At 39.2% G+C, this 27,032-nt stretch overlaps 2 protein-coding genes across 5 annotated transcripts; both read right to left on the bottom strand.

Annotated features, from left to right (window-relative positions):
* Positions 1-412: 412 nt before the first annotated feature.
* Positions 413-9,039, bottom strand: LOC102291562 (porcupine O-acyltransferase). Of its 4 annotated transcripts, XM_042224280.1 has the most exons (16): positions 8,799-9,039; positions 8,569-8,609; positions 8,038-8,180; positions 7,747-7,939; positions 6,862-6,905; positions 6,561-6,742; positions 6,340-6,470; positions 6,211-6,227; positions 5,914-5,932; positions 5,681-5,806; positions 5,487-5,587; positions 5,287-5,363; positions 5,124-5,187; positions 4,831-4,916; positions 1,661-1,771; positions 413-1,085 (listed from the first exon to the last, which is right to left on the bottom strand). In XM_042224280.1, exons 3-16 carry the CDS (start codon positions 8,171-8,173, stop codon positions 984-986), a joined length of 1,389 nt encoding a protein of 462 aa, XP_042080214.1. In that variant the 5' UTR covers positions 8,174-8,180; positions 8,569-8,609; positions 8,799-9,039; the 3' UTR covers positions 413-983. The 4 variants fall into 4 exon arrangements, with proteins under 4 accessions (XP_042080214.1, XP_005930762.1, XP_042080213.1 ...); XM_005930700.3 differs by lacking the exon at positions 8,569-8,609 and having other exon boundaries at positions 5,914-5,928; positions 6,207-6,227; positions 8,799-9,038; XM_042224279.1 differs by lacking the exon at positions 8,569-8,609 and having other exon boundaries at positions 8,038-8,175; positions 8,799-9,038.
* A 3,299-nt stretch (positions 9,040-12,338) lies between these two features.
* Positions 12,339-16,624, bottom strand: LOC102305814 (zinc finger protein 345). Its single transcript, XM_005930751.3, has 4 exons — positions 16,185-16,624; positions 15,962-16,055; positions 14,180-14,351; positions 12,339-13,988 (listed from the first exon to the last, which is right to left on the bottom strand). Exons 1-4 carry the CDS (start codon positions 16,366-16,368, stop codon positions 12,930-12,932), a joined length of 1,509 nt encoding a protein of 502 aa, XP_005930813.1. The 5' UTR covers positions 16,369-16,624; the 3' UTR covers positions 12,339-12,929.
* Between the last annotated feature and the right edge of the window lie 10,408 nt (positions 16,625-27,032).

Genomic DNA, 27,032 nt, shown 5'->3' with positions numbered 1-27,032 from the left:
GAGGCTGAGGTGGCCGTCTTTCATATACAGTCTCTGTGGATAAAGGCAAAGGACCAACAGCAAAGCAAACACAAAAAGTAACCCACATTTCCAGTTGTTCTTGATACTACCCCCAAGTGGCAGGAGATAGCTATATCAAGTAGGCGTGCACCTGCAAAGCTCTGCATAGCACCAGTGCAGAGTGGAGCCTTCGATGTTAATGATGGTTGATGAACACCAGCTTTGACAGAGGAATGCCGACTGTGTGGACTGCAGAGATACCTTTTCACAAATGTACTCGTCGTTTCTTTTTGAGTGACATTCACTGAAAATTACAGTCTCAGCTGTTTCATATTCTTTTGAGCATTTTTTATTTTATTTTTTTTAGAAAGGGCTGAGTACTACGGACAGACAGTTGGAGGAAACTGTAAAATACTGAGAGATCTACAATTGCACTATTGATTTAGGTCATTTCATAGAAATTATTCACTATAAGAAGACATTGATGACTGCCACCCCTACCCTTTAAACTGAAACGATTTTATAACATAAAAAGGGAAGAGAAACGTCGACTGAGGCCATCTGCCGCAGTCGACGCTGAAACCTAGATAATGGGCTTTATCGTGTGTCCACAGAAACAAGCGGCCAATATCCACCATGCTGATAGGTATTGATTGTGACTCACAGTGAGACATCGGTAACCGCTGTCACAACATGAGGGCCTGATAACTGCGGCTCAGATAAAAAGGGAGCGACGCAGAGAAAAGAAATGAGGAGCGAGCTATCATTTCATGGATATCAAAACTAGTCCCCAGCAGGTTAGAATAATAGATTACCCAGCCAACTTGTGGTGCAACCTGAACACTGAATGTTGGTTCGTTGTTGTATACAAGATGATTCTGTTCTCTTCGGTCTGATGCGGGATAAAGTCACAGTGCAGAAGTGCAGAACCAGTTTTCCATCTCTCATTATTACTTCCTTCACTCTTTCTTCATTTCTTATTATTAGAGAATAAGGCGGTATAATATCCAGCATCCAAATGTGACCCAGTGGCTGGTCCAGCTCAGCTCTGACCACTTCTGAATGGTATGATGGGTGATATTATCCTGTAAGGGGATGTACATAGTGAGTCCAGTAATGTGTAGTAGTATAGTGTATAGTATCATTTAAACCTTTTCCTGAAAGATCTTTACAAAATGTGATTTTTTTTTTGTCATTACTGACTGAAAATAATTTCATCTAAGGCCTTTCATCCAGCAAAACCATAAATTACTTTAACTGTTGATAATAAATATCACAACTAAGGTTACATTCCTATGCAGCAATTCACACGTTCATATGTCACAGTGAGCTCCACATTTTTATAGCAGGGCATATAAATATAGACACCTTTAATCTTCTAAACATGCTGGGACTTCAGTATGTCACAATGCTACGTCAATAGCACACTGCTAGCCTTCTATACATATCCTGAATTTGTAAAGGTTCCTCAAAAATAACTCGTGCATTTGGCCTAACTAGTCATATACACAACAATAATATCTAAAGCTTTTGAATACCATTAACTTGATTTCACATTTTACTGTATTTTAAAATGTTCTTTTTCCAATCTCTTCTCTGGTTCTATCCTGCAAAATGTGCGCTTTCCTCTGGGGCTTAGCATACTCTTATCATGTCTTACCTCATCCTCCTCCATAAAGTCCACACTGGAGTTGAACACTGAGCCGAGGTATGTCAAGTGCAGTATTGCCAAAGCACTGAATGCTATGTTTATCATATACACCCATAACCCCTGTGGAGGAAGAAGGTATAATGTAAGAAATAGTAATAAGTGTGCCTTTTGGCATAGGCACACTTAATAAACAAGTTCCTTACTCAATATTACTACCCCAAATCTGTAACCTCTGCAAGATTTTCATATTAGGGTCCTGAGAACCTTACACAGATTTGTTGAAGAAGATTATCAAAGAATGTTTATTAAACTCTTAAAAACGAATGCCTTCTTTTAGCCAATTTCACTTAATAATATGGCAAAATACTTAAGCTTTAAAAGCACGATTTCAGGGCTTCAATGTAATAATGTCCCAATTATGTACTATGGTTTATGCAAGCTGTTTTTCCTTGGCATAAATGATTACGTTCCCCTTCCCGGTGCTCTGCTGTGTGTTAAAAAAGGGATTTTTGCTGGGCATCCTGTCAGCAAACTCTCAAATTGTGTCAAATTAAGGCACAAGACAGTCCCTCGGGACTGCTTTAATATAACCGCAGCAGATGCGATGGCAATAAAACCTGATGTCCACACTTCTTTAGTAATACATTAAGTAAATAATCTTGTGTCTTCCACCATAATGACTTATCCTGTTATCCTGTTAGAAATGAAAGAAGGCTACAGTAAATCAAAATGTAAGATGATGAGGAATAAAATTGTTATAATTTTATTCCTCTGAGGGGAAAACAAACAGGGAAAAATAGCTGGTGCTGTATGGAGCTAAAGTAGGTCCATTTAGAGCATCTCCTGCTCAAGTGTCACATATATGTCTGTGCAATGAGAATTTTCACAAATAAAACAGCTGGAAGAAAAGCAGTCTTTGCAGCTGTTTGCAACTCTAATGCCAACAAATCTAGTTGCAAGTCTGCTCAGACATTTGTCCTTTCAATATCAAAAATGTCATCACTTCATTCTCATTGTATGTTTTTTGTTTTGTTTTGCAAAATGTCATTGAGGTGATGGATTTGAGTTTTTGTTTCCAGTTGATGGCATGGAGATATTTATTAAGCAGCAGGAAAATGAATGACATCCTCAACACATCCCTTCCCCCCCCCTTATTAGCCGTGTAAGCTGTTAATTGTGCAGAAGTTAATAAAGTTGTGGTCACACTATCTTAGCATCTAACTTGTCCTGCTGAAGTGGGGTGAACATAAATAAGGGGGAATGTTTGTAAGTGGGAGGTAAATTCAAATGCAGCCTTCCAAACAGGTTAGCAAATATCCCCAAACACAAGTGGGAATATTTAAGTGTAACACTCATAGAGATGGTGAAAGACGGAAATAAAAACAGGAGATATGTGAGGATTGCTCAGCGAGAGAAATTTGATTAACTGGAAATTTAGAGCTAACCTGTGATGTTGTAATTCATTTTTAGTCTTTAATCAGATACTGGATCTATACATGAAGTGTTCCTTTTTCATGAAAGGAAGCTATTTCCCCCACAAAATGAGAAATTTCTTACTGAATAATTTGAAGTATAACTCCTGTATATAATTCAAAGGTTGCATAAAAATACCAGGCGGTTTACAGCAGGATAAAGTGATTATTTTGTAGTATTATGGTGAAGATTACTGTAATGAACTGTCATGGACTGGTACAGAGTGTGCTGTGGTTTTCTGGTCAAAATCAGGTTAAATCCAGAGCAGCTGACATTAATTTTAATTTATGATGGTTATACTGATTATATTCACTCAATGAATTCTACTTTTTATACTAACTTCATACTGTGTAGCGTTTGGAAATCCACCATGATGCATCATATAACATTTTATTGCTACATGATAAATCTTGTTAAATCCACACAGAGCAATGCATCTCAGCTGGAGCACAGGTCAGCCTGTACACAAAGAAAAGTCTACATGAGCGTTTTATATGTAGGTCTGCCTACACACACACACACACACACACACACACACACGGCACACTCTTTACACAGTGTATATATATATAATATATATATGTAATTCGAAACAGTTAGAAATATATATATATATATATATATATATATATATATATATATATATATATATATATTATATATAAATAATATATATAATATATATCTATATATATATAATAATTATATATGGTGCTAAGTAAAAGTCTTAAGCCACCCTTCATTCTTCATAATTTGCTAGAAACAAAAAGGTGATTTATTGAAACATGCTAAGATTGAAAGTCAATATTTAGTATGACCACCTTTAATCTTCACACAGCTAAACAGTCTTATGCAAGCTTTGTTGCAGTTTTCAGGAAGTGTACTCCAGGCTGGATGGTCTGCCTACACACACACACACACACACACACACACACACACACACAAAATATATATATATATAATATATATATATATATATATATATATATATATATATATAATATATATATATATATATATATATATATATATATCCTTCATTTCTTCATAATTTGCTAGAAACAAAAAGGTGATTTATTGAAACATGCTAAGATTGAAAGTCAATATTTAGTATGACCACCTTTAATCTTCACACAGCTAAACAGTCTTATGCAAGCTTTGTTGCAGTTTTCAGGAAGTGTACTCCAGGCTGGATGGCTGCCTTTTGTTCAGTTTTCTGTCTAAATGACCCCAGACAGCTTCATTAATGTTGAGGTCCAGGGTTCTGGGAAGGTCAATCCATGACTGATAGTGTTCCACTCTATAAAGCTCTTCACTGTTTTTACTACATTGGAAGTGTGTGTGGCAACACTGTCATGCTTAAAAATCTGTCTTTTTTTTTTTTTACCCTTGAATGACTCACAGGTCAGTATTAAGCATTTTCACAGGAATGTGAACTGTTCTGAAAATAAGTGAAAAATAGAAAATGACCTTCAGAAAGCCTGGAGAACTTTTGCTCAGTTCCACTGTAAAAATCTATCTCCTTCCTTAAAATGAGCATCTATATGAAGGCTATCAATCTTGTCACTGTTTCAAATATGAAATGATCGTATTTACTCAACTTACTCAATTCTTTTTAATAAAAATAATAATAATTGAACGGTTGATAATTGAAAGGTTTTTTGTTTGAAGAAGAAGAACAAATATACGAGGGAGCTGCATTTTACCTTTTTGTTCTGGTGAGTGCAGTTTGGCAGGCATTTCTTTGACAGTATACAGGCATTAAAAATAGCTGCAAGCCTCTTCCGCAACACTAAAACACGAAACAAGACCAGTGCATTAAAACAAAACAAATAGATGAGTTTTTTCCAGCATAAGAGGAAAATTACAAGCACTGCAGTAAACAGAAACAGTGTTTCACAGTGAGTGCAATTAGCCATTAGTGCAAACGTAAGCACCTTCTCCAAATGGAAAGGTTCTAATGTGGAAAAGAGAAAACCCCCCACAAAACTCTGCTTACCGTGCTCAACATAAGTGATGAATCCCAAAGATATTAGGACTGCACCTAGATGAAAACTCAAACCCTGTGAGGTAAAAGAGCTTCAGTCAAAATAATCCAGTTACTGATACAAAAAAAATGCATTTAAAAAAGTAATTGTAGGAAAAGTCTGCATAGGACTCACATGCAAAAGGGCACTGGCTGTATATGTCACCATTATAGCAGAGAATGTCCCGAATTTCAGTGCACTCTTAAAAACATCTATGAAATTAGAGCAAAAACATCTGTGAGCTGGTATAAGAATTTCTATTTAAATGAGCCATAATCATTACACTCACAATGGCAAACTAAAACAAAAACAGCTGCCGCCTGTCTTGAACTCACAGGTGTGCAGAAAGCGAGACATGGGCAGATTCCACGATGTTACCACCTCCACCATTGACCGAGGAAACTCTATATTAAGCGGCTTGGATACGGTCATATCCCTGCAAAGTAAAAGGTAAATGGGCGGTGGCCTGTTATAAATGTGAATAAAGAGAAACACACTCAAGGTTAGCAGGTGCGCTTGCAGTTCTAACCATTTGAAGTTGTCTTTCTCCTCGGTGAAGCCTGCCCCAGCCAGAGTAGTGGTAGTTTCACTCAAATAGCCAACAAAATAATTGCTAAAGTGAAAAGACAGTGTGTTCTCATACGCCAGTAGCCACCTAATGCAGGGACATCAAAACGGGAAGAAATAGATGAATATCACAATCCAGCTTCAAATAACGTCCGACTTTACTGAGTGGCTACTACAGATGAGTAAAAAACATACTTAGCTGGTGTAGCCCTGAGTAGCATTAGGATAAAGAGAGCAATGTTAGTGACAAAGAAATGTTTATTGACTTGCCTTGTGATGATTTATGCCTCATCAAGCTGGTGAAAGTGTTGTGGTAAATGAGAGGGTGACAGGGACATCCTGGTACATATATAACTGCACAGAGAGGAGGAGGAGGATGAAGTGGGTAGATACATGCAAGCAAAGGTTTTGGACAAATGGTGATTATGAGGAATGCATGCCTACAGTGTTTGGTTTATTCAGAGTCACTGAGGTGGGCAATTAATTACCTGATCTTCCTCCTCTTTTTGCTGTAAACAAAGCAGGTGACAGACACATTACCTTAGCAGAACAGCAAGCCACAAACCAAGTCGAGAATACACAGGCATTTGTTTACAGTATGAATGTGTGTGTTCTCCTCACCTTCGTAGCAGCTTGTCTCCATAAACAGGTATGAAATAAGGGAAGAGGTAGGGTGCCACACAGTTGGAAATAACAAGGCAGACCTGGCTCTTCACCCAGCTAACAGACACTTTTAAAAGCCACGAAAGGCTCTAAGGAGAAGAAGGAAACATCAGCTGTTCTTTCTTTTTTTTTTTTTATTAATCCTCACTCATATCTAAAAGATATAGTATCGCACCTACCAGCTTACGGCCTTCTAAAGCTTCTTTGTAGCTGTTGAAGCTGATCCAGGGACCAAAGATGACTGTGCCCACAAAGTAGATATAACCCATGAACTCAATGGGTGAGGGCACACTGGTCACAACACCTCTATCCAAATCAAAGGCCAAAGAAATGGCTTTCATTGCAACCACCATCTGAGAACCTGGGTGACAGCAGCAGCATTTAAATGATTGTTGTATTCCAAAATTAGACATTACTAATGGGAATATTAAAGTATACAGACAGCAATCACATTTAAGAGACAAATGATGGCTGTCTTACCTCTCATCTTGTGCCAGTTAGTGGTATCCATCATATGTAGCTCCCTGATGAAATGAAAAGGAAAGGTAGTCGTAATGAAAAGAAAAGACCATTCCTTGAGTTTTCCCAAATCGGCCAAATTCCCGAATTCACAAGCTTAAAGTCAATTGGATATTAGGATTTAGGCGTGAATAAGTATACATCATACATTTAAAGAAATATTGGGGGAAATCACAATAAACTTTGTTGCTTTTATTTTGAATTCAGGTGCTTTTTAAAAATGTTTTACATGCGTACATGTGAACCAGTGTGAAAGCACGTTGTAACGTGTTGGAACCAGTGTTTATGACAGATGTGTTTGCTAGCCCCGACAGATGTCAGCTCACGTTAAAAAAGAAATCTTGATGTAGAATGCAGAGTTTTTAAGAAGACATTGACTTCTGAGCTTTTATTTACTGGAGTCATCTATAGAACTTAGTTTACAGAGAGCAGATTGTTGTGTTTGAGGATTACAGTTTGAATCATCATTACGAGACTAAACACACAGAGAAATACAAGAAGTTGACTGATGCAGGCTGAAAATGGACATCTAAAGCTTTGCTAGCGAAGCTGCAAAAGCAACAAGGACTTTTTTCCTTACCAAGCTTTACACATCAAGAGATGGAGCTGTCAAGACCAGCTTTGTGATTTGACAAAATTTGGGCTTTTTTCCACTTTGCCTGTTTCACATTTTCATTGCTTATAGCAGTTTAGATTGAGTTCAGCTTATTTATGTAACCCCCACAACACTTCCAGCTTCTCATGTGGCCCCATTGGGAAAATGAATTATTAAAGAAGCTCTTTGGTTCAGTATTACACCTAATGTGTAATACTGAACTGTCAAGTAACACAAGAGGACTCTCTTACCCCAGGAGCAGGTAAATGAGCACAGTGATGGAGAGAAAGGTGCCTCGGATGGTAGAATGGCGACACAGGAAGAGGAAGAGGTAGCAGAGAAGGCTGAGAAGGACCACCCAGATCATGTGCAGCTCAAAGAACAGGTAGAGCGTGTAGAAACCTCCTGCCACTGTGACCAGGTGTTTCACAAAAGAAGGAAGACCTGACATAGCCAGATAAAAATAAAGAATAATGTATGTGATTAGAGATTAAAGTGAAGGTCTGATAACACTGACTGGGGTGCAAAAGCTCTGTACTCACCGAACATCCAGATAAGTCGACATAGCAGGCAGATAACCAGCAGCTGCCAAACCTGCTCCAGGCCCTGCTGAGCTGTGGGCAGAAGGCAGCCATGAGCGAGCTCTTGGAAAAACTTCTGTCGGCTGAACACTCCCATCACTAGACTTAGAAAATAAAGAGAAGCCAAAATGCATTTTTACAGCAACAAAAATAACATTTGTGTTAACAGTGGTGACTTATAGCTAAATACTCTTCATTAAACTTCAAATCCCAGCATGCAAAGCAATTCACTACAGATCAGTGCACATGCAGCACAGCTGCTGTTCAGAGTTTCACTAAAGATGATGAGAGCTCTTCTTGTAATTTAACATATTTTAGTTGCATCAGACTGGATACAATGAAATACATCCCAGGATGTAAAACAATATCAAGACTTCATCACAATAACACCATGACCTGGGTCTCGGGCATGTGGAGAATATTTGGCATATGCTATTCTGCAAGACATGCTCTCTCCGCAATGCAGTCGGCCAAGGGGATGAGTTGACTCACAGCTGCCTTCCTTCAGCCGCTGCATTAACAGTGCCTCAGCGCTGCGCGTCCAGGGAGAAGCAAACGCATCGTAAATGGATGCGAGAAATCCGGCAGGAGCTACTGATCCTTGCAGTGAGCGGTCCTGCTAACAACCTACTTCAGAGCTACCCCCCCACTTCACACCAAAAACAGCTATGAGGCCCCCCCGCCCCCAGCATGCCAGTTTGTTTTCCGTGCGTAAAACTCACCCTCTCAGAGCAGCAGGATGATCCTCGTGTCTCTGCTGCTACTTTTCCGTCCCTTTAAAATAACAACAAGCCTGGGTCCTGCTGCTGTCTTTTAGGCACACTCGGGCCAGATGATGCATATCTGGATGACTCCCATTGTCACAGCATCAGCACCACTAACCTGCCATCTATGAAGCCACGCGACGACACATCGGCCAATCTAAACCGCTGCTGAACGGATCTCAGCCAATCCTCGCTTTCGTCACCCTAATGTGACAGCAGGAAGGTCCAAACAGAATCGTCGCCCTGCATAACCCCGCGCATCCGAACCAATGAGACGTGGACAGCGTACAGATGGACTGAAGACGGGACTGTTGTGGATGCGGAGGAATGCCCTCTCTGAACGTATGCAAAAAAAATCCAATGTACCCTTAATCTACGTGATCTTTTATTAATTTAGTTCATCGATAAAATGCAAATTCAATCAGAAAGTCAGTTTTAATTTAATGTTACCATTGTGCATGAAATAAATATTTTAAACATAACCTACATTTTCTTCGTCTAAAGTAATTCATAAATGCAAACTTAAAGACAGTGGTTAGTTTGAGTGATCCCTCACCGATGTGAAACCCTGAAATATAAAGCTGATGATGATTTAAAGGCTAAAAACAAACAGTGTTCATGCGTATTTACGCATATGCTGTGCGTCCTTTTCCATAATTTCAACGTAGGTTTATGCTTAATATTTGTTTCACTTTCTATTTAGTCACCCATAATACTGGGTTTAAAAGAAGAACACGATCAACAAAAAGGCCATTTGACTGTTGTATTTCCTCATGTAATGGGGATTAATGGATTTTGCTTTTAAATAATTAATTTAAAAAGTCCCCTGCATCCACTTTTATGCGATATTTTCCTGGGCCTTAACTTCCTTTTAATTTTATTCTCTTTGATTTGTGGCCATAACGCCTGGCAATTTATTTAAAGTATTCTACTTTTACCTGTCAAAGCAATTTGAAAATTGTGCTTTCAAAAGATGATAAATCAATCAAATGTTTTGTTGTTGTTTACTTTTATTAAGATTGATAGGTTTTCTGCTTCCTAATAATGCAAGCTGCTTTGTAGTTATAAGTGTTAGTGAGCACATAATAAATTCCTCCAGCAGCAAAAACATAAAACAAAACTTATAAATTAAGGTATGAAAAACAAAATAGCTAAATAGGGGGGGACAAACACACAAAAGAGCTCAATTAAATAGAAAATTAGATAACATACTAATAGGCACTAGAGATAATTTTTACTTGTTTTTTCACTGGTTTACTTGTCAATGTATAAACTTTTTTTTTTTTTTAATATAAAGTAGGGTTTTTCATCTTAAAAAAATGTACCACTTTGTCAGTCTCATGCTCAAGGGCACTATACATTGGAGCCAGCTTTCTCCGGAACAGTCGAGTCAAGTCTGCATTTTCACATTATGATTAATTATTAAAATATTTGTCACGGCTCAATTGCAGACAGTGCGAAAACATTCACCAGATCGATGCAGCTGAACCTAATGACCCAGAAGTTGATAACATAAAGGCTTTATAACCGCAATGTTAACTGAAAACATCTGTATGGCCAAATAGGACTTTTACTATGTAAACTGTGGTTGGATTATAGAGCAATAGGGTTTTTCTTTTTACTTCACATCCATGCAGCAGTTAAAGTAAAAATCCTCCATGGAAAATTCAGCTGCATAGCAAGAAAAGTTCCAAGCAATGAAAACTAGTACACACCTTATTGTTGCTGTACTGCGGGGGTTTTCTGTGCAGTCAGCTCACAGAACAAGCAGGTGGTTTTAATGCAGTGTGACACACTGACAGGAAGACTGTCCAAGAAAGTTAGACAGACATTTTTGGGTTATTTTAACAATCCCTCTAGAGCCACCATCAGGACAGAGACTACTTGGTCTGACAACCTTGAACTTTCCTTCAAAACTGTTACAACTCTGTGAAATCTACGCACGAACAAAAGTCAAAAAAATATAATACAGCAATTTAATTTTATTACATTATGTAAAGAGCATATTTCACTTCATACAGCTTATTTTTTTTCTCTTGTTCCTGTGTCCACGTGAGAGCAAATCTAATGGGCACGCAGTAGACAGCTGCAAATCACCAGCTGAGAAATAGCTTTAGCTATTTTAACAGATAATGCTATTCCAAGAATGTGTCATTTGGACATATAGCTGGTTAGGTGCTTCTTGGTGTGGGGGAAATGGGTACATGGTAGTTCAATCTTTCCATTTGTCCATGTTTTCTGCCATTTCTACATTTGAGTACATATACATACAGGTCAGCTGAATGAGAACAAAACAAACAAACAAAAATAAAACGTAATCAGTCCAAAGTTTTTTTTTACAAATGGGAAATTAAAACTCCATATTGTGTGCAAACAGTGCAAATATCATAGCTTACAAGTCAGAAAAGCGAAGCCGAAGGTGCCTTAATCCATATAAGAGACCACAAAATGTTAATTAAATTCAGCAACTTGTAGAAACAGCAGGTGACATAACCCTGAGCGATGGAACGTGGGCACTTTTGGAGTCAAGCATGGGATCAAAACATACTGTTAATTGATATGAGATGTTCATGAATACATCAAACGGCTCTGCTACACAACGGCAGTGTGGAAGATCCACTAGTGACTAAAAGCCAGCTAAGAAGTGATGTGGGATGACCACATTGGGTTTTATGTAACCAATATGATCGTGAGGAAAAATGAGCCTTTATGAGTTTAAAAAAAAAAAAAAAAAAAAAAAAAAAAGGAGATTAGCAATCAATGGATGACATCCCTGTGACCAATGTACATCTTTTATGAACAGTCTCTAAACTAAACTTAATTGATTGTAGTTAATGAAGGAGTGTTGGTAGTTAATTCTGCTCTCAAAGAATTTTACCGTTCACTTTAAAAATTTGACAAACACTTGATGGAGGCATTTTTAAGCTGGCAGTTGTTTACTCTAACCATAAACATAATTTATTTTAGAAAACAAACAGCATTGGTTTCACAGTCAGATCCACTTCTCATATACAGATTAAAAAACAAACAAAACAAAGAGGACAACTAAAAAAAAAAAAAAAAAAAAAACAAAAAAAAAAAAGGAACAAAAAAAAAAAAAAAAAAAATGCACAAAATGTAACAAATGGTTGACGTAACTGTAGCTACATCATACATGCATATGTTGTTGATCATATACACTGCATATGATCAGCAACATAAAAAGCACCTGATATCTGACAAAATAACTGTAATCCCTCAGGGCACGCATACTGGACCCTCTGGATTTGTCCTCTTCGGCATGTGGCCAGGAGCAACGGCTGTCTTCTGCTGTAGTGGCCTCAGTGGATCAGCCGTTTTTCTGGATTGAGATCTGAGAGTTCAGAGGCCCTGTCAACACCTTGGACTCTTTGTCGTGTTCCTCGAGCCTTTCCGTTTGTAGGCGTGTGCTGCACGTAAAAGTAACACCCACACGAATTCCTGGGAGCTCAAGGTTTGCCAGCAGAACCAACCATTGTAATAGTGCAATCAAGGTTATTCACGGTTTCAAGGTTACGGCTGATTGGTTTATGTGTGTAATATAAAGCTGCAACCACTATCTGTTTCCAGTTAGCTGAGGCAGATGTGAAAACTGAATTGTGTGGCAATTGTTATTAGAGATGATTGATCATATTATTGATGCCGTTTGTAGCACACGGTGCATTTTTCCACAGACTAAAGTGATTATTACGGCACAAATTGCCAAGTACAGAATATGGCCTGAAGCCCAAATCCCACCTGGTGCAGTTTTACAACACAGGTCAGTTCAAACAGCAGTCGAAAAAAAACAATTGCACCTCATCACTGATTAAGAAGTGAAAGATTTTAACTACAGAACTAAAAAAAAATTATAACAGCATCACAGTACTTACAAATATATCAGTGTGCTAAGAGAGGCAAAAGTGGTGCAAGTATAAGCCAAACACAACTGAACACAGCCTTGCTTTTGTTAAAATGCCTTTTAACTCAAAGAACAGAAACACTAATAGGATAGGAGCACTAATGTTGAACATCTTAAGTAAGGCAAAAAGGTCAGGTAAGTAAACAGGTCATTCTAATCCATTATTCAGATCAGAGCATAATCTCCAGGTCATAAGCTATTCGCTCCTTTTTTTCTGGCTTAGTGTGTTCTTCTGGTGAAATTATTGGTGCCTCACTTTGTTCCTTCTTCACCGGATTCTTAACCCTACACTTTTTCGGCTTGCTTAAAATATATTCATAATTTCTTTTAACCTCTAGGAAGGCTGAGGTGAGGTACTGAGGTGAAAAGATCTTCAGTGAAGATGGAAGTTCTGTATTTCGGGTGAACAAGTCATGGTGAAATGAGGAACCCGGGTTTTCTGAGTGTCTCGCTTCTGGATAGAGTCGACGAGGCACAGGACACGGTCTCAGCAACACCGGTGGGGGGATTTCTGGTAATATATTGAATGAAGCCAAAGGTGGGGGCTTGGATAGAAATCCGGGATTTGGGGGTGTAGGAGCAGCAGTTGGAGCAGAAGTAGACAGTGGAGGTGTAACGGTCCTTGAGCTCTGAGTGTTGCCAGGTATTTCAGTCATCTGGCTTGGTTCCAGTTCATTTTCTGTCTCACTCCTGGAGGAACTGTCCTCAGGCTCAGACTCCGTTTTAAACTCTGTCTGCGGAAGGAATAAAATGTGGTTGTGACGCTGACAGAACAGCGTGCCACACCTGAGGCACTTCCTGCCATCTTTAACATGGAGCAGTTTATGACGCTTCAGTTGGTGAATCGTGGTGAAAGATCGATCACACATGTTGCACGGAAAGAGGGGCTCATCCCTGTGCACAGCATGGTGCTCACTGAAATCTGCCTGAGTTATGAAGCTTTTTCCACAATTTTCACAGAGAAAGGACCTTTGTTCTTCATGCAGCCGTTTGTGTTTTACCAGCTGTGGTATATCAGTGAAGGTCTGACTGCACAGTTCACACCGATAACCACCTTCTGATGCAACTAAAGGTTTCAGGAGCACAACTAGCCTTCTCTTATCTAGTTTTAGGGTGTCTGGTAGTCCTTTGAAGGGTGGTGATGTCTTATTTAAGTCGAGCATTGTTTGAGACTGGATAATTTGGGTTTCTGCTTCAGTCTCAGACACTTTTGCCACAGTTTCTCCTTCCTGAAAAACATAAATACACAAACAGAGGAAAACAATTTAAAGAATTTATCATTAGAAGAAAATAAAAATACTTATGACAATCTTGCAACTCGTGTCTTACAAAACAACTACTTTACAACAAACAAAAACAGCTATTTTGCATAATGTCCAAGTAGAAAAGATATGCAGAAAGAGCAAGTTGTGGCTGCTACCTTTGGCACTGAGGGGGTTGCTGGCGTCTGCATTTCTTCTGAAAATTCACTTTCAGTTCGCATCGAAACAGACGGCTCGGGATTCGCAGAAGAATCAGCTTGAAGTGGGGCTGCATTTTCCTCTCTTCTGCCTCTTGCCTTCCGGCGATGCCTTTTTCTACGACCATAAATCCTTAAAAAAAACAACAACCCACAAACAAACATATGAAGTGATCTATAAAAGTGGGTCTCATATCTACAGTAAAAGTGTAAAAGAAAATGTTAGTATTAACACCTTGTTTTTGTCATACACTGTAAAGCTGCACAAATTTTCAACAGTTCAGGGTCTGTGACCCAATATGTACACAGAACACATACGATGGGAGATAACTATGCAGCTTGTTTACTGAATATTTATCACCCTTTCTAATTCATTACCAGTTACTGTGCCTGTTCTATTATGGAAACTGATACCAAGGGATGACCTTTGTAACCCTGACCTGGGCTGGCTATAGCTATAGGCCAGAGTAGACCTGAATGTGCTTCTCGCCCACTCAGTGAAAATGAAAAGGGTTTTTTATTCTTTTGATCAGTCAGAGAAGAAAAATAGAACAGAAAACACCGGTACTGTATAAAATACCACAAGCTTCGAGACAACCCTCTCTCCTCGCACTGTTCAAACACACAGAGCTCAGAAGCAAAGAGACGTGACAACTATGAACCCAGCGCAGAGCACTGACTACAGCACACACATTAAATATCACACACCGAGTCAATATGTTGTTAATGTTATGTTTATAGTGATGGGCATTATAAAAACCTGTAACATTGAGCCATAAAGGCTTCATTTATGTACATCTGCAACCTTCTATTAATTGAATGAACAGGTTCTCGTAGGGTTTTATCTGTTATAGTAGCTTTTACTTTTATAATTTCGCTCCACTGGTTAAAAGGAACCTATTGTCATTTCCAAGTCTGTGCATTTAATCTTGGACTAGAGCTGATTTGTCCTCACCATGATTAGCATAATTCACTAAAGGTTCTGTCCATCTAAACTCATCACATGAAGACTTCTCAAATGACCACCACAGATTTTGCTGGGAAAAATACCGTTCTTCAGAAAAATTGTGCAAACTTTAAATCCCTACTTAAAACTTTGAAAATAAATAAGTAACCTTTGAGAAACTAAAAACGGGACAGAATACCATTACAAATTTTGGATATGAATGATTTGGTACATGGTGTAATACCTGGGGAATATTGCACTTAACTTTAATTTCAATCTTTAAAATCTGTAAAAATATTTGAATAATTTTGACTGCTTTAAAGGGCAGTATGTGTCCTATAGATGAGGTGCTATAAATAAGATCAACCCTTTACCTGCACAACTTGTGATTTGTGAACTCTGCTGTTGGAACCTTCAAGCATCCATCATGTTATATGACCTTAGCTTAGCTACACTCCAGTCCATATTCATTAAGCCATGTTATCAGATGTTTAGCATCAAAATGTAAGGACCTAGTTAAATTAATTTATATAATTTTAAAGAGGACACTTAAAACAATGAAGCTGCAAAACCATCAGAAAACACCCTTACCTTAATTAATTTGTAAGCGTTTTTTTTAACTAATGACAATACAGACCAGAATAAGTAACAAAAAAGTATATTACAATTAAATTTAAAACATAATAAGTTAATTTAAAAAATTGAAAAAAAAATATTATTAGAGAAACACAAAGCTATCCAACAACTTTGATCCTCACAGATTTTATCCTGACCCAACACTACTTTACATGTCTTACCGTCTCACTTTTTTCTTGGGGCTTTGATTTTTTTTGGTGCAGGTAAAAACAGAAGGCACAAAGTCCGGCTTATCACGCTCCATAGATGCTTCTCCTATAAAACAAAAACAAAAATAAAGATATGTAGAACGCTTTGTGCTAAATCCGACAATTTTAATCAACAAACCGCTTGTTTCTCTTACAGTATGTCTACAGTGCTAGCATAGCTCCTATCTTAGCTTACCTGATATGAAATGAGCGCCACAAACGCGATCATCTTCCGTGAGTCTCGCAGTGCTGCCGTTCGCTTCTTGTATTGCTCGCAGCCACAAACGCCTCCGGTGGCCCCGAGACGGTATTTTGTAAAATTTCAATTTTTTGCTGCGGATATACCGCTTTTCACAACCAGACACGCAGCAAACTATCATTTTTGCTTCAAAACTGTTTGGGTTTTGTGGTTAGCACGGGTTACGGAAGTTATCAGAAACAACTAAAGTCAACTTCCGCTGCAAAGAGGCGCGCGCAACCCTGTTGAGGACGTTACGGTGGCCGGGCAGCTTGTTTTACGTTAATGTTAGGTAAACATCAAATAACAATCCCTACATTTTTCTGTTTTATGTTAATGTTTTGATCCAGCATCGATTTTGGCAGACTGCTGACTAAAAGGAGAGTTTTATCGAGGCAGGGAGTACACCGCGAGCAAGCAGTGAACTGGGGACCCCTGCTGTCCGCACTCATATCTGTGAGCCTGATTAGCCTGTCAGCTGAAATGGTTCCTCGAAATTAAATTAATTTAATCGGAAATTTAATTGAAAAAAAGCGACTTTACTCGGTTGCTAGAAAATGTCTATAAAACAATTCGTCTATAATTTTGTATATATGTGACTAAGTCGTATTTATTATGTTCTACTAATGTAGGATAAAGAAATAGATTTATTATTATTTTATTGATATTATTATTTTAATCTTGAGAGAAATTGAAGATGGCAGTGAGACCTGTTATAATGTGTGGTTTGGAGACTGGGACTCTAATAAAAATACAAGGTTAGGAGGAGGAAAACATTATGATTTTCACTGGGAGTGACCAGAATGGACAGGTGTGGAGATGAGTACATCAGAGGGACAGCTCAGGTTGAGAGGTTTGGAGACAAAGTTGGAGATGCGAGGCTGAGATGGCTTGGGCATGTGGAGAGGAGCGTCAGTGTCTATATTGGACAGAAAAGAGTAAGACCACAAAAAAGATTCATGGATGTAGTGAAGGAGGCCATGCAGAGGATGTTAGGGATAAGGTGAGATGGAAGCAGAGGGTTCCCTTTGGTGACCTCTAAAGGAAGAAACCAAAAGAAGGTTTCTTTGTTTGTTTTTTTTAACCTGGCCACATCTACACTGAAAAAAATATTGGTAACTACCAATGATTTCTATTAAATAACAAAAAATTCACACTAAAAAAATCGATACATTTTGCTATTTCAATGGTTAAGTGTTATTTTAGATTCAGCTGAGCTGTAAGAAGAACACCACTGCTTTGTCCAGTTTTTAAAAACATAATCCTTTGTGCTCAGTAGTATTAGAAGGTATAAAGCAGGCATGAGACAAACAGTCTAACAGGTTTTAACCTGAAATTGTTATCTGCATTAGAATACACATCCCAAAACATGCATAATTTTCACCACTGAAGAGGCAGAGGGTCCTTGATCCTTTAAACAAAGGTTTCGCTAACGTACAATCAAGGACACTTCAAAACATATTTATTTAATTAAGGGCTAGCGTTTCCCCGACAGTGCCACGCCTAATGCACTTTCCCGACCACTTTCCGCTCCCGTAACTATGAACAAAGGACACATTTGTATTCAGCTATTTCATTCCCATTATCAGTCAGAAGAACAAAATTAATCTCCCCTAACACTCATTTGACTTCTCCTTGGTTTTGTTTTAAAAAAATGTGTCTCTTTTTTTTCAACTTCCCCTTATTGTTGCCACTTACTGAAAACACAAGTAGGCTCAAGTGTTTTCCTGACTGTTACTCAGAACAGAGTGCCGTCTGGCACTATTTTCATCTGCAGATTTTAAGGTAGCCGGCTTTGTATTTTCTCTTCTAATGGTAACACCAATGTATACATATTCCGGAGTATTCATCTGCTAAAATAGCGTAAACAAGGAATTAATTGGTGAACTATTTATAAGGTACATCTGGTCAACTGCTTGTTAATTGAAATATCTAATCATCTAATCACATGGTAGCAGCTCAGTGCATTTAGTCGTGTAGATATGGTCAAGATGCCCTGCTGAAGTTCAAACTGAGCATCAGCGAGAAGAGGACAGGTGATTTGAATGTGGCATGATTATTGGTGTGAAATGAGTCGCTCTGAGTAACTGTCAGAGGCCAGAGGAGAAGCGCCAGACTATTTCAAGCTGATAGGAAGACAACAGTAACTCAGATAACCACTGGTTAAATCCAAGATATGCAGAAGAGCATTTCTGAGCGTACAACACATTAAACCTTAAAATAGATGGGCTACAGCAGCAGTTGACCACCTGTCAGCCAAGAATAGGAAACTGAGGCTATAATTTTGTACCAGGTCATCAAAACTGGACAGTAGAACATTGGAAAAATGTCGCCTGCGCTGATGAGTCTCAACGTCTGCTGCAAAATTCTGATTTTGGCGTCAAAATATATCATAAAAAACATTAAAGCATGGCTCTATCCTGCCTTGTATCAACAGTCCAGGCTGGTGGGGGTGTTGTAATTCTGACACTTTGAGCTATTTAGTATTAACTGAGCATCATTTAAATGCCACAGCCTACCGAAGCATCATTACTGGCCATGTCCATCCTGTTATAAATAATAATAATAATAATAATAATAATGTTTATTTGTATGGCACTACTTAAAACCAGTGTTACAAAGTGCTTCCCAGAAACTGATTTTAAAAGAAGAAATTACAAATCAATAACTATAGTGTATCCATCTTCTGAGGACTGCTTTTAGCAGAACAAAGCACCATTATCACAAAGCTCAAATAATCTCAACCTGGTTTCTTGAACATGACAGTGACTTCACTGTACTCAAATGGCCTCCACCGTCACAAGCGCTCATTCCAGTAGAGCACCTTGGGGACGTGACAGAATGGAGATTCACATCACAGATGTGCACCCAACAAACCCATCTATGAAGAATGTTTCCAGCATCTTATTGAATGTGTGGCACTATGAATAACTAAAGTAGTTTTAAAGGTAAAATGGGTCAAACCTGGTATTAGCAAAGTGTGACTAATAAGGTGTATTTGCTTTTTAGATACATATACTTTATGTGAATATGAAGATGAAATGATGAAATCAAATGACAAATTAGGAAAAGCATAATTAAATGAGTGCTAATTAAATTAATGATGCTTGTTGGGACATAGAATGGTGCCATGTTACTATTGGTAACACCTAAACGCCTAAATGTCATCTGTGAAACAGTCCTGTGGTGAGTGGAGAAAAATGAAGTGGTAAACGTGCTAGTTTCTTTGCTTTGCTTTGTGATAAAAGATTATGCTTCTCTCAGTATTGAAAAGCCAGTAATGCTCTAAAAGAAGTTCACCTAAGAAAAACTGTCGCACTGTTTTCACTGGTGGATTTACAAGTGTGTTTATGGAATAAGGCAGGGCTACAGATAATAAATTGTCTTCTGATATCAGTGAACCTCCATGGCACTTTGGAATAAAAGGATGTGCTCCTGCCACCCGTCTCGCTCTCTGGGTGAATATCAGCATTTCACCAATAGATGTCACTGTGGTGTAATGTGGCACACTTGTGTCCTGCCCAGTTTTGGGGAGATTTTAAAATAGCACCAAAACAGCAGCCATGCCCGATATATTTATTAAATATAATTTGAATATATTCCGCCATTTCACTTCGTACTCAGTGATGTGTAACTAACATTATAATCAATCCTCCCCAATGTCCTGGCTGAGTCATTCTAAAACATTTCACTGTGGATTTCAAACCTGAATCTGTTGCTGTGATAAACGGAAAATCTAGGCTGCCTGAGGGCAGTACTATTGTGGATAAAGGCTGCTTGGTATGACAATCAATCTATAAAGCTGCGCCTGAGAGTTAAATCAATATTATTTCACTTCCACTCAAACTTCCACTGAGAGAGGGGGGGAGCAGAGTTCCACTGAAGCCAGCGTTTAGTCACTGCTGAACCTGCTTGTACCACAAACAGACAAGAACCAACAGCTAACACTTGGAGAGATTTCAGGATTTGCTCACGTTGTTGCCATATATTAGAACCTTTTTGTATTATTCAGGCCCAGCATACAAATCCATTGCTTCTCAGGTGTGTTCTTCAATATCTACAAGCTTGTGACCTGAAAATAAATAAATTGGCATTCCCACTGTGTCACTTCCCTCCGCCTTTCCCTCAAGGTGACTCCTCCATCTGCACCCTCCCTGGTCTTGCCAATACCTCTCTCTGCAGTAACTGTGGTATAGTAACCAGGATCTGATTCCCCTCTTGTTTTTCTGAGCTGTCACCATCTCACCTGTTTCAATGAACTAAGCACATCAATCAAAGCTCTGCAGCGTTGCTCCTGATCTCTGTGTGCGTGTGTGTCTGTGTGTGTGTGTGTGCGAGGGAGAGGTGTGTAAGGGGGTCATCAAAGAAGGCTAGTCTAGTCTCCATGAAAGAAATGTTTGATTAAAACAACATCTGAATATATATATATTGTTAACATAGTTCCTGATGACACACACAGTCCTTCCTATTCCATTCATGTTTTCATCTCCACGGCTTGCTGTTTTAGGGTTGAGGTGTGTCTTTGTACTGGCTTCATTTCAACGCACAGCACTCCCATTTTAATTACCCTCTACTTCACCCCTGCTCGGTTTGCTCTAAGTGATTGGAAGGAGGAAGGGGAAGGCAAAGTAAAGAGGAGATTGATGCGAATGTTTAAAAATGTAAATAGGAATGGGTGGTCTGTCATGGGGAAAGATGGAGGAGAGGGCATCAAATAGAGAGGAGGAAGCTGAATTTGTGGTTCCTTGCATCAATCCAGTGACCAGTTTTCATGCTTTCTTCATGCTTTCCTGATTTAATCACGCTCATAAATTCCACACGCCATGCTTTTGACACTTTGCAGTGAGCGATGGACATGTTGCTACCTGGTGCTGTTGGCACCTTTACACTGCTACTGACGACTCCCTGTGTTTAGCCGACAATGCAGCAGCTACGGGCTCAGCCACCTTCTCCGGGGGATCTTGTGGCTGCCGCTCCCTCCATCACTCAGTTGTTCAAGGGTTGAGCCACAACAACTCAATTACACATTCATTTCACCCGCACAGTCAAGCAGCCAAGCTCCCCTCCCCCTCGTGCTCCCCATTTCTTCCCTGCTTTGCTCTTTCTCTCTGCCGACGCCCACCGTCTCCATCTCTACATGATGTGGCTCAAAATTTCCACCCATTGCACCTTTAACCCCCCACCCCTCTCATTTTTACCCCTCTTTCACGGTTTGCTTCACATCAGCAGAGAAATACACATAGGACTCAAGCAGAACTGCAGAGAGATTGTGGGGTTTGGAGGCCAAAAGAATAAAAATGAAAGGCGAGGCACTTGGAGAAAAACAGCATGAAATAGTGTGAAATGTGAGGGGAGGACAGAGTAAGAGTGGAGTGGGAGGAAGGTAAGGTTTTCTGGAGGGAAAACAGGGGGTGAGTGGAGAGACTGGCTAATGATATATTGATTTGGCTGGGCCCGGGGCAAATATGTAGGAGTATGTGGGAGGAGAAGAAGAGTCACAGCTTGCAGATGTCTTAAAACACCTGAGTGGGATACGCTTTGTTTATTGCATGCTTATACTGGGGGGAACAGAAGCACAGTTTGTAAACATCTTTAGGCATAAAACACAGTTTATACACATAGCGCTTGCACCTAACGAGAAATTTTAAGTACATTTTAAATGGGTAATAACTCAGGAATAACGGAAGCATAGATGTCAGCAAGATCGCTGAGCTGGAACAGAATGGTATCTTCTGGCTATGAAGGCAAGCACTTAGATGGTGGGCTGTCACTGGGGATCGTATTAGGTGAGATCCCCAAGAGTGGGGGGACTAAGTGGAGGGATGAAGGTGAAATTAATGGCTTTTTCTACATCTTCCTCTCATCAATTTGGTGTTCATGTGCCCGTGCACTCATGCCCCTTTGGCCAAAGCAGAAGACAGATGCTGATATTGATTATTAAATATAAATACATCTCTTCTAGATGGATGGCTCGCTCTTTATTGATTCTAAGAGTCAATTGAGAGATTATGATAATAAGAAACATGCTCTGGGAAGAGTCTCACTGTTGGAACGGCCACACAGACGGCAGTGGGTGTAAAATTTAAGAGATAATACATTAATTTAGGAAATTCATTGCCACAATGGCAGTTTGTTAATTTGATTTCTTACCTGGCTGCTGCGACAGTTCCTCCCTGTTGTTCTTATGTGATACCAGATTCCTGCTCCTGCTGTTGCATGTGAAATTATCTGCAATACTGGCTGAGACAGTGGTTGGCATGAGCAGTCATCCAGAGAGAAGAGTTGGAGACTTCATATTGTGTTCTTTGTATTAGCGCTCAAATTAATTAGACCATTCTGAGTAAGCCTTCCTTCCTCCCTTTGGACCGCGATAATCACTTTTTTCTTTGGAAAATTCAAGTCGATGTCTACTGCACTTCTTCCTCGCTTAAATCTCTCAAATACTCGTTTCTTCACTTCTACAAAACTAAGTCTCAAGCTCCCTACACCCTCACTCCACTCCCTCCAGCTCCAAACCCCCTCACAGTTTCTCCTTTCTTTCATCTCTCTGTTACTGCATGCAACAAGCAGCACTTTGCACCTTAGGAACGTGATCCAGAAGCAGATTATATACACTGTATTCTCAGCTTTACATTAAAGTGTTGCAGTCCTTTCCTCTTTCCTTCAGCCTTACCTTCCACTTTACTGCCCTCTCCTCCATCCCTAATCAGTCTGTTGTGACATGATAGCAAAGCCTGTGAGAATTGGGAATAGAGGGTATGGAGTAGCGATGAGTGAGGATTTGAGAAAAGGTTGACATTAGGGAATAAGCCCCTGTTACCCTGACTACCACAAAAAGCCATTCATTTGTGTAAGAGGACTTACATGCCCCACATGATTGCCAGCCCCTTGTGATAGACAGATAATTTAATTCCTTATAAAGCTGAACAAGCCTCAAGTGTGTCTGCTTGTCTCCGTCTCGCCCCTCTGCTCTTTCATAAAAAAACATCATTTTTATTAGGTTTTACTACATCTCTCTTTTTAGCTGAATCTCAGTTTTAAATGTTTTAGCCTTAAGGCTAAGTCCTCACTGAAAGACTTCCAGTTTTTTGCATTTATTATTTGTTAACCTTGATTTTTCTCAAGAAGTTTCATTTAAATTGAGATCATATTTGCAAAGCTAGCATGCTCTAAACCTGCTTCCTTTCCAAAGGCTGGCAAAGATCAACTTCTTTAGTTGCAGTTTCATATCTTTCTGAATACAACAAAATGTTTCAAAACACCAAGAAAGCGAAAGAGACAAGGTTTCACAAGGTTTCACACTGGACTTCACAACCTAATAGGTGATGTCAGTGGTGGAAGTGTCCATCCAGTCTGCCAACAAAAGCAGATACCAGGGGATGACGTGAGGCGTACCCAGGCTTGTTGGTGCTGGCACCACACACACACGACCAATGGTGAAACCTGAGAGTTGACTATACACATGCTTTCAGAACTGGTATTACTTACTAATTTTACAAACTCATATTATTTGTTTAACATTTTCTCTGTGGCTGTTGCCTCTAAACAGTCACATTTAAACAGTGAAGCCACACATTCATATCTTGTGATTTTAATTAACAATTAAAAAATACTTGATCAACCTTTTTATTTCATCAGTTGAAGATGACATGAAAAAATATTTTGTTGGAATTAGAATCCCCATAGCGTACATCTGCACCACGGTTTTGCAGTTTATTCCAGTATTGGCATGCTCTAAATCTGTGTTCCTCAGCTTAACTTAAACAGCAGTATCATAACTGTTTAATTCAAGCGACACTCTCTGTTAAATATCTCATCAACTCTGATGCTTGATAACTAGGAAAACTGGAATACTGAGACTTTCTGAATGTCAGCAACAAATTCTTGAGTAACAATCTGAAAGGTACACATCCCTTTTTGTCCCGTCTTCCTTCTCTCACCCTTAACTGGTTGCGGCAGATCGCCGCCCCTCTTTGTGCCTGGTTCTCCCGGAGGTTTCTTCCTGTTAAAAGGGAGTTTTTCCTTCCCACTGTCATCAAATATTTGCTCAAAAGGAGTTGTTTGATTGTTGGGGTTTTCTCTCTTTTATTGTAGGGTCTTTACTTTACAATATAAAGTGCCTTGGGGCAACTTGGGGCAAATTGAACTGAATTAAAAAGGTACTGTGAAAAATGGTGACCAGTGAGTCAATAATAACATAAGGACAGCACAAGGATTCAGAAAATCTCTAGTCAGTTTGAAGTTTCAAATTTAACACTAGCCAAAGTCGCAAATACTATATTATCCACTAGAGTTTCACTGAAGATGATGAATTGCATAGAAACATCAAAGCTTTCTCTCTTTGGAGAAATGAAATTGTAAACAAGGTCTAAAGGTCGAACAGAGATCATCATTAGAGAGAAACCCTGCCTTGAGGTGTAGCCGATATCGACATAAACATGAACATAGAAAGGTGGTATCCTAGGTGTAGCTCGTTAAAATCTTGGATGAGTTCAAATCCCAGTGACCTCAACCTCAGAGTCAAGGTCAGAGGTCAAGTCTTCTGAAAATCTTGTGAATAGGATAACTAATATAAGAAGGAAGTCACCTAGGATTTTCAAATTCATACCACAGGTGCAGCAACAAAAAATCTCGCTCAAGTTTGAATATCAGTGACCTTGACCTCAAGGTCAGAGGTCAAATTTTCTGAAAATCACCTAGGATTTTTAAATTCATACCATCTACTGGGAGTCTGAGGGGTAGCATTGGCAGCTGCCAGTATTTAAAAAAATATGCAGTCTGTGATTGAGAATATCATTCACAACAACAAAAAACAAAAGCAAACGCATATGATGAATAATATTTATTTTCTTGACGTACCTGAATTTGAGGGGCGGCGCGGGTTGTTTTCTTTTGCTTTTCAATATAGTTTTCTCAGTGCACCTCCAGTCCTAACATATTTGTTTGGCAATTGAAAAGTTGCCGGTTTGATTCCAGCCATAAACACAAATCCCCTTTAGGATTGCGTATCAGGAAGGGCATCCAGTGTAAAACTCAAATCACAACATGCAGAGCTGAAAGTTTCTGGTATATATGGCTTTCTCTGTGTTTCTGAAGACCAAAGTTTCGTTCACTCAAATAAGATTAGACACAGAGCCTCTTCTTTCATTTTCCCTTTCCATCATTCTTTCATTTCTCTGTCTCCTCACAGTCTATCTAAGCCCCCATCTCATGCCATCGCAATGCTTCTTTGTGGCACCTGGCCCTCACTGCTTCCTCTGTGAAATAGCTTTCACACTCAGTAACCTCTGTGGAATGTGAATGAAGCTGCTGCAAGGGTCATTTTTTACTACCTACCAATCACAGTCCTATTATGTGACAGCGGAGTCATAAACACATATGCATGTGCACACACACACACACACACACACACACACACACACACACACACACACACACACACACACACACACACGTATACATATATATATATGTATATAATATATATGTGCAAAAACCCAAACAAAAGACCCTTAAACTGTGGTTCTTTTGCAGCTTGTGTACTGGTGCTGTGCTCCTCAGAGCAGTAAATAAATAATGAGAACACGGTTAAAATTCTGCCAGTATTCCATTGCTCTGCTGCCTTTTGCCTCACGATAAAGAAAAGGAAGGCCTCAGTGGGAATGCAATTTCTCTTTTTTCTTTCATTTTTACATATTTCTGTTCCCCTCTTCTTTTATCTCCCTGCGATTATTCCCTTTTCTCTACTCTTTTATGTCTCGTTCTCCCTTAAAAAAACTTCTTTGCTGCGTCTGAAATTCACTGCTGTTGTTACCTTGCTATTCCTGAGTGTTTGCCATTAACATTTTTGCAAAACAAAAGCTCCCAATTCATCTCTCTTGTTCATTTTAGCAATGCGGAATGTGCCAGAAACACACAAAAAAGAAAAAAAAGTGAAGCACTTCACATTAGAAAATAATTTGCATCTCCTTTCTTTTAAATTTCTCCAAAGGTACTCATTATTTAAAAATACTTTTAGCAGTATATTCTTTTCCTTTCTTTTAAACCAGTAATTGTCATTATCTTGTCTCACCGCACCTTTAAGAACCACCAAGTTTTTTATGTATTGAAATGACAACTTAAAAGGAAAAGAATTACATGCTAAATGCTGATAAATAACGCCAACGCAGCTCTCATAGAGGACTACCAAAAAGGATTTAAATGCTTTTTAGCTTTTCCATTTAAAAACGCCCTTTTTAAAAAAATGTCAGGACAAAGGTGAAGTTGAGTGGAGATAGAGAAGGGCGGCAACCTGCAGGCTACATCCCCTTTGTTCAGGTGGGAATGAAAGAAGCAGTGGTGGGTAATGTGAAATGACAACCACTGGTATTTAAGCTGGAGACGGATCATAATGCGAGCCAGATCTGTCCGTTTAAATGCGATGCTCTCTACTTTTCTCTTCCTTGTGGACAGTTGATATTCCAGAGGATAATAAGATAACACTCTGACATTTTGTATTGAGATGAAGATCTAAAGCGGACAGATTGGGGCTGAATGATGCACATGAGTGCAACAGATAACAAGACGACGAGATCGGCGTGTGTGTGTGTTTCCTGTGAGTACTGCTAAGTGTGTGGGGTGCATTCGGTATTACTGGCTATGCAGCAAAATACATGTAAGCCTGTTGAACCAGACACAGCCACCATGAAATCCTGTTTCAGACTGGCTTACAGTGAATAACACACACAAAGGGGAGGCTGAATGTGTGTGAGAGAGACACAAAGAGGGAGAGAGAGAGCAGCAGATAAAAACAAACTAAGTGGCACA

Source organism: Haplochromis burtoni, unplaced genomic scaffold, assembly GCF_018398535.1.
Source record: "Haplochromis burtoni strain Fernald_Lab_line unplaced genomic scaffold, NCSU_Asbu1 Contig_134, whole genome shotgun sequence".
Taxonomy (NCBI): Eukaryota; Metazoa; Chordata; class Actinopteri; order Cichliformes; family Cichlidae; genus Haplochromis; species Haplochromis burtoni.
Note: the sequence above shows the minus strand (reverse complement) of the source record. Positions and strands in the feature narration are given on the sequence as shown.